Source organism: Otolemur garnettii, unplaced genomic scaffold (genome assembly GCF_000181295.1).
Source record: "Otolemur garnettii isolate 467f Iridium unplaced genomic scaffold, OtoGar3 scaffold00006, whole genome shotgun sequence".
In the NCBI taxonomy this organism is placed as follows: Eukaryota; Metazoa; Chordata; class Mammalia; order Primates; family Galagidae; genus Otolemur; species Otolemur garnettii.
Genome location: NW_003852401.1, coordinates 27,085,069 through 27,093,382, shown reverse-complemented (window position 1 = coordinate 27,093,382; position 8,314 = coordinate 27,085,069). Strand labels below are relative to the sequence as shown.

Below are 8,314 nucleotides of genomic sequence, written 5' to 3'. Positions count from 1 at the left end.
GTTCAGAAATTTATAAAGTGAAAAGTAAAAATCTACTTTTTCTATCCACACTCCTCTAAACTGATATCGCCTAGAGGTAGCCACTGTTAACAGTTTCTTATATATCAGAGGAAATATTTTTAGGTAGACTAGTCAGGCCTGTTCCCAGGACTGCTTTCTTTCTGTAGCCCAACATTAGAATGCCATTATTAAATGTGTCAAACCACTTCTATAAATACATGGCAAAATCAGCGGTATAAATGATCACCAAAATTTCTGTTGAGAAATATAGTACATTATAAATTATTGTCATTCAACTCTTTCATCATCTTCTAAATGTCCTGATTCCCATAACGTATTCTTTCATCTTTCATATAACCAGAGGCTATGTCAATTTTTAAATCAACATTTGATAGATGTCCTTGCTGCTTATAAATCTGACCTTGGAAACCTTGTGCTCAAAAGTGTCCTTTACACTATTCTGCTAAAAAAGAGAAAATAAGCTAGAGCTGGCTTGTCAGAATCCAGGTCTGATACGTACCTCTGGACAAGAACACGCAGTATTACACAAGTAGTTTCCAGAGAGATGGAGCTTTGCAGGGTTTCTCTTGTTTGAATTATGGGGGAGCTTGTTTTCTTCTTGGCTCCCATAGAATATTTGCGGATACAGAGGAAGTTGGAATTCAATGATCCAAGCCTTCTTGTATGATTAGCCATTTGGAAACTGCTATGCAAACGGTAAAGAGGAGAATCAGCTGGTGTGACTGCCAGTGAGCAATTTTCAGAGAGAAGAATTACCTTGATTGCTTTCCGATGGGCACGGGCATGCAGGCATCAGGGCTGGCTCTCACCTCTCATTTGGCCCCATAGGCAAGCTCCAAAGAGAACATTGTGGACACTTTGTACCCTGCCACTCCAGTCTTTTATGTTCAGATGAAAGGGTTTATCTGAATGCAAAGAGATCCCTATTTTCCTTGGCATTCTAAAGACTCCCCTGAGGCCTCCAGGTCCTGAAGAAAAGCAGAATGGAAAGTAGAGAGAAAAAAAAAGAGTGTAATTACTTTGCTGCTGGTTCTGGGACAGCTAAATAGTTTATGTTCTGGTTTGTAAACAAAGCATGGAAACAATTATAGGATGTAGCCTATGATCACTCTAGACCCCTGTGCTTTCCTAATTGAACTTTAGAGACTAATGCTGCAAGAACTTGTCAGGGAACAGCACAGCCTGCTTCTAAACAAATTGTCCCACTTCCCAGGCACGGGACTAATGGTAGTAATTGCTCTTTGTATGTTAATTTCCACTTAATAATCTGGAGGCAAGTCAGAAATGTGCAGAATTTTAGCTGATCTACTGTGATACAAGTGCAGAGGGGATCACTGAGGTCATAGGGAAGACTCAGATGCCCACTTGCCGGAGAATGTCTTGACCAAAGCACAGAGGAGCAGTCCATCCCTCTGCTGTGTTCTTGTTGATGGAATGTGGGTTTCCCTTTTGTGGAAGTTGAGCTCCTCTGGTGATCAACAGCAGGTGTTTCCTCCTCCATCTCTTCCCCTCTGGCCTAACCCTCTCTGAATATATAGTCAATACCAAATTATTGGCCCAAGATTAAACCCTGAGCTCAGAAACAAGCCTTGCACACAGTAGACACTTTCTTAAGCAACATTTGGTGAATTGAGTGGTAATAAGTCACAGTTACAGTAGAAACCTACTTAAAGTCAAGTAATCAGGAATTCTTGGCCATTTTTTTTGGTTCTAGTCTGCAGGGTTGGGTGAAAGGGCATTGTGTTTACTTACATTACGTCACTAGAAATGACGTAACCAGGGTGGGTAATCAGAACTGTACAGAGGCTGAACTGACTGTCAAGTTTAAGGGGCCAGAGGAAGGGAAAAACAGAGAAGAAGTGGATATGTCTGTAGCTACATGTTTGAGAGGGTAGGACAGAATCTGTTGCACAGAATCTACTGACCCTACCATGGCTGAGTGCCCACTGGTTTTTCTCCACATGGGTTTGTGGGGCTGACAGGTGGCCTGTGGGAGTGATGGAGGGCCGTCACTTACGTGTTTGACTTCTCATGAACTTCTATGGTTTGTTTTTAATATTTATAGAATAAGAAAGTCAAGAAGAATAAGGAAAATAAGGAAGACTTGAACTACACTATCAGTCATCTTGACCTATAGTGACATTTACAGAACACTACCCAACAGCAGCAGAATACACCTTCTTCTCAAGCATACATGGAACATCCGCCAAGATAGAACACACGCTGGGCCATAAAACAAGTCTCAATAAATGTGGAAGACCTGGCTCAGCGCCTGTGGCTCAAGTGGCTAAGGCGCCAGTCACATACACCTAAGGTGGCAGGTTCGAATCCAGCCCGGGCCTGCCAAAACAACAATGACGGTTGCAACCAAAAAATAGTCAGGCACTGTGGCGGGTGCCTGTGGTCCCACCTACATGGGAGGCTGAGGTAGGAGACTCGCTTGAGCCCAGGAGTTGGAGGTTGCTGTGAGCTGCGATGCCAGGGCATTCTACCCAGGTGGATAGCTTGAGGCTCTGTCTCAAAAAAAAAATGTGGAAGACCTTATGACCTTAAGTCATGCAGAGTATGTTTTCTGATCACAATACAATTAAATCAGGAAAATTCTTTTTTTGAGACAGAGTCTATGTCGCCCTCTTCATAGAGTAGCATGGTGTCACAGCTCACAGCAGCCTCAAACTCTTGGGCTTAAGTGATTCTCTTGCCTCAGCCTCCCAAGTAGCTGGGACTACAGGCGCCTGCCACAACGCTTGGCTATTTTTTGGTTGCAGTTGTCATTCTTGTTTGGCAGGCCTGGGCTGGGCTTGAACCTGCCAGTCTTGATGTATGAGGCCAGCGCCCTAACCACTGAGCTATGGGCACTGAGCCAAAATCAGGAAAATTCTTGAAAATATCCCCAAATGTGGGAAAATGAAATAATATAATTTTAAGTAGCTCATGGATCAAAAAAGAAATCAAAAGGTAACTTAGAAAGTATTTTGAATGGAATGGCCACACGACAGTGCTAAGTTTGAATGCATCTTCCACAACTTCTATTTTGAAATTTAATCCCCAGTGCAACAGTATTAAGAGGCCGGGCCTTTAGGTGATTAGTGCCTGATGATAGGGCTGGAGAGAACTAGCTAGACCCCTCTTTGCCCTTTCATCCTTTGTCTTGTGCAGACACAGTGTCCATCCCCTCCACAGGACAGGGCAAAAAGGCACCATCTTGGAAGCAGAGTGCAGCCTTCACCAGACACCAAACTTGCTGGTGCCTGGATCTGGGACTCCCAGCCTCCAGAACTGTGAGAAATAAATTTCTGTTTTTAAAATAAATTACCCAGGGAGGTACCTGTGGCTAAGTGAGGTAGGGCACTGGCCCCATATACTGAGGGTGGCCGATTAGAACCTGGCCCCGGCCAAACTGCAGCAAAAAAAAAATAGCCGGGTGTTGCGGTGGGTGCCTGTAGTTCCAGCTACTTTAGAGGCTGAGGCAAGAGAATCACCTAAGCCCAAGAGCTGGAGTTTGCTGTGAGCTGTGATGCTACTGCACTCTACCGAGGGCGACAAAGTGAGACTCTGTCTCTAAAAATAATAATAATAATAAATTACCCAATCTTAGGTATTTTGTTATAGCAGCAGGAATGAAATAAGACAAATGGGATACTTCTCATGAACTTCTCATTACAGCAATGTAAAAGAGTGAGCTTCCACACAAAATGCATCTCATATCGTGCTGAACAACAAAAAGCCACATGAAAGGTACGTACTATTCAGTCCCATTTATGTGAAGTTCAGGAACTGGCAAAACTGGCCAGCCAACTTGGCTCACGCCTCTAATCCTAGCACTCTGAGAGGCCAGGCTGGGCAGATTGCTTGAGCTCAGGAGTTGGAGACCAGCCTGAGCAAAAGCGAAACCTTGTCTCTACTAAAAACAGAAAAACTAGTCAGGCATTGTAGCAGGTGCCTATAATCCCAGCAACTCAGGAGGCTGAGGCAAGAGGATCCTGGAGCCTAGGAGTTTGAGGTTGCTGTGAGCTAAGACAAAATGGCACTCTACTCATGGTGACAGAGAACTGGCAAAACTGATCTATGATGCCTGAAGTCACAATCCGAGTTACATTTGGTGATGGCATTGACGGGGAGGGAATGTGAGAGCAACTGTAGGTCAGCTAGAAATGTTCTGTAAGCACTTGAGGTGCTGGTTACATGGATGTATCCATGTGGAAAAATTGACCTGTACAGTTCATAGTTGTGCCACAGCAACTATTGTTTGTAAGTTAAACCTCCATCATTAAAAAAGGGTACCAAGGGTTGAGATTTTCTGAGATAGGCAAGATAACACAGTCTGGCCAAGGAGGATTCAGATGGGGTTGGAGATCATACAGATAGCTTTATGGTTTTGAAATAGTATTTGAGTTAGGCCTAAAATAATGGTTCTTAACATTTCCTGGGTCCAGGTCACTGTGAATTTGACGAGTCTTCATGAAAGAAAATGGCAATGTCGTGTTCAACTCGGGTCTATTATTTCATGGCCCTGTTAATATTTGTCTATGACTCACCTAGGAATTAGCAGGTCTTGGGCTAAGCACCTCTGCTTACATAAAGGGGTAGATTTACAAATGGGAGGAGGAAGAGTGGGATTCCAGCTGAGAATAGCCATGCAGTGAGGTGTCTGCTAGACACTTATGAACACTAGAGAGGACAGAGAATCCTCAGTCATCCACTTCTGCAGGATTCCATGTTGCTATCCTAACCAGGGTAGATTCCCCCAGAACTGACTCTGTAGCTAAAGTCGCTGCTTATGCTGAGTAACCATGGGCCCGGGCTGCATTTACAAGTTAGTAACATGTTTGCTTATCAGAATCCGCTTGCTTTACCTTGAAGTATTTCACACTGAGCATCTTACTCATAGGGAGTGTCTTTCTCCAGCTTTGATTGCTTTGCTTTTTTTTTTTGAGACAGAGCCTCAAGCTGTCCCCCTGGGTAGAGTGCCGTTGGCATTACAGCTCACAGCAACCTCCAACTCCTGGGCTCAAGCGAGTCTCCTGCCTCCGCCTCCCAAGTAGCTGGGACCATAGGCGCCCGCCACAATGCCTGGCTATTTTTTGGTTGCAGCCGTCATTGTTGTTTTGGCGGGTCCGGGCTGGGGATTCGAACCCGCCACCTTAGGTGTACGTGGCTGGCGCCTTAGCCGGTTGAGCTATAGGCGCCGAGCCGATTGCTTTGCTTTCTAATGAGTTTTCTCTGAGATGCTCAAGCCATTGCTACTGGGGACACTCACTTGGTGGTGTAAACTGCATTAATTGTTGGGAATACTTATTGTCTCTCTGCTGAGTCCATACCTACAAAGGAAATGTGCTTCCCATGCCCCTAATTTCAGTCTTATCAATGTCATTCGATGTCCGTCTGACCAATGTCACTTTGGCTGAGGGAATGTGAGCAGAAGTGCCGTGGCCTGCACTGAATCGCAGAAGCTTTATAAACTCCCACTGCTTAGTTCCACCATAGCTCCTTTTATGCCATAAAAGCGGTATGTCCCAGACAGGGGCTGCTTTGGACCCCAGAATGAAGATGACCCTCAGAGCAGAGTGGCAGCTGGCCCACACAGGTGGGTGAGAAATAAAACCGTGTGGGTGAAAGCTACGAGATTTGGGATTGTTTGTTACCACATTTAACATAGTCAAAGCTGACTAATACATCAGAACACTGGGGAAAAATCTCTTGGGTGAGTTAAGTAGGAGCTGTTATTTAGTGTTCTCTTAGAGTTGAGAATTTGCTTTTTCCCATGTTCATCCATAATGAAATGAAGTTTGTTTAGGATTTAGGATCCTAAAACTGAGGATTATCCGGGTTATGTCTTTTTACTAAAGAAAAACAATGTCAAGACCACAAATTATCGGAATCAATGTACCCCCATAGTTGAGAACAAAATATTTTATTTCTCTCAATAAAACTATAGTTTACAGTTGTATTTACTAAATAAATTATATAATTTCTCTTTTACAAGCAATAAACTAAATCACAAATATTTCAAAGACAATGTATATATACACAACATAAGGCCTTTTATAAATAGCTTGGCTTTTCTCATTTCACTAGTAAACAGTGAAAAACTCTTTATAGAAGCCAGTTTTCTATAAAGTAAAGGCAGACCTATTACATTGATCTTTAAATGAAACCAATTTAATAAACTTTCATGACAGGGGCTATGATCGTAATTTTGCAAAAAAGCAGAATTTATACTTTACCATTTTGCATGGATGGATTCTTAAAAAAATATATAAGCGGATTACACGTACTGCTCATGTATAATCACCGGATGCATGCAAAATGAAATAATGCAAGAGTCCATAGGAAAATAGCACTTCCAAGTCCAAAAAGGTGATTGGCAATGGTATAGAAAGCAGCTTGAATACAGTCCATGCAGTTCTTCACAGTTCAGCAAGCGACAGCAAATGATAGAATAGTGTGGTGTTTTTCACATCCCATCTACTGAGCAGCCTACGGACCAAGACTCTCCCGACATCTTGCAAACTCTCCTAAATCGAGCTGATCATTTCTCTGTGTGTGGTAGGGCTCAGCCAAGCTCCTGTGGATAATTCCGGAGTGGAGAAACTTCTCTTCCATCGCTGTGCTCATGGCTCAGCCAAGGGTTCAGGTGGTCACCATTCTCACTTACTGGGGAAACAAAAGAAAGCAAGCAGCTGTGAGACTGGGCTTTGGCATCAGTTTCTATCTTCTCCCCACGTGTGGAAACACACAGGACCATTCTTTCTCCCAATCACTTGTGCCGAGAAAAGGAGCAGGGAGACATGGGGCGTGTCAGGCTTGGGATTCTTCTGCAGTGCTTACCATAGCACACACTTCTTGGCCAGACCCGCGATGTGTCATTTTACACCACGGTTTCTCGAGATTGAATCCTGACTATCTCACAGCACTGTGCTAGGAAGGAAGAAGCCCTATCCTGTGGAATATCAGACCTGAAGTCAAAAAGGATTGGAACACGGTCTTGGCTGCACGGACATTTATTTTCAAGCATGATCCTTGTGCCTGCGTAATAAAAATAAGTTCAGCAGGCTGTGGCTCAAAGGAGTAGGGCGCTGGCCCCATATACCAGAGGTGGTGGGTTCAAACCCAGCCCCAACCAAAAACTGTATAAAAAAAAAAAAAGTTCAGCAAACCCTGAAATGGTAACCATTTAAAATCAGAGCCAGTGAACTCAACCTGTGACTCAACCTGGTGGGTAAACAGTACTATGTTTAGTCTTTAGAGACAGATGCATTTAGTTAAATATATTGATTTCCTAATTACTGTATTTATGTGACATTAAGGAAGCTACCTTACCTTCTTTGAACTTTGTTTCATCCATAAAATGGATGTAACAAAACCTGCTTTATAGGGTAATTGTGAGGGATAAATTTTTCTATGGGGAAAATAAAGTATGTATACATACAATATATATACAAAGTATATATACTTGTATAAATAATTTAGTGCAGTGCCTGCCACATGCTAGTGCCCCTAAAATTGTAGTGAAGAAGGTTGGATCTGGGAATCAGAGATTAAGTAGCTCAGCTTAAATTGAAGGCTGGAAAAACCTGAGTACAAAGTTTAAAATGCCTCTGGGGGCTCAGCACCTGTAGCACAGTGTTTATGGCGCCAGCCACATACACCCAGGCTGGCGGGTTCGAACCCAGCCCCGGCCAGCTAAAAAGCAATAACAACTACAACAAAAAAACAGCTGGGTATTGTGGTGGGTGCCTGTAGTCCGAGATACTTGGGAGGCTGAGGCAAGAGAATTGCTTAAGCCCCAGAGTTTGAGGTTGCTGTGAGCTGTGAAGCTATGGCACTCTACTGAGGGTGATATAATGAGACTCTGTCTAAAAAAGAAAGCCTCTGGGAATTATTAGGAAGGAAACTATGTCAAATAAAGAAAATTCTGATTGACCCATCAGTATTTTATCATGTAACTTGTGCCTACTAAGAGTTGTAATTTTTACCAGTTATAAAGTTTGATTGTGCCCTCTTATTACTCTAAGTTAGAAAGGTTTGCTATGCACTACACACTCAAACTGTCTCTCAGAAATGATCTTTTAGGAACAGGTGAGTTGTGAACTATAGCAGAGGGTAAATGGGAAGCCGCCATAGTCTCAGGACAGATTTCCACCGACTTTGCTGAGTCTCAGTCTGATAACTTTGATGTGTGGTCCAGATCTTTACCCATAAAACCAACCTTTTTGTAACATACCCAAAAAACCCAATAAACTGATGAGGTCCTGCTGATTACATTTATGAATCCTGGTTTTTTTTTTTT

At 43.1% G+C, this 8,314-nt stretch overlaps 1 protein-coding gene across 1 annotated transcript in view; it reads right to left on the bottom strand.

Moving 5' to 3' along the window:
* Window positions 1-5,920: 5,920 nt before the first annotated feature.
* The window catches only part of PIP5K1B (phosphatidylinositol-4-phosphate 5-kinase type 1 beta), a 176,827-nt gene continuing 174,433 nt past the window's right edge, over window positions 5,921-8,314 (bottom strand). Inside the window, exon 13 of the mRNA XM_003782928.2 lies at window positions 5,921-6,678. Coding sequence (XP_003782976.1) covers window positions 6,676-6,678 — 3 coding nt within the window. The 3' untranslated portion in view covers window positions 5,921-6,675. The remainder of the gene's footprint in view (window positions 6,679-8,314) is intronic.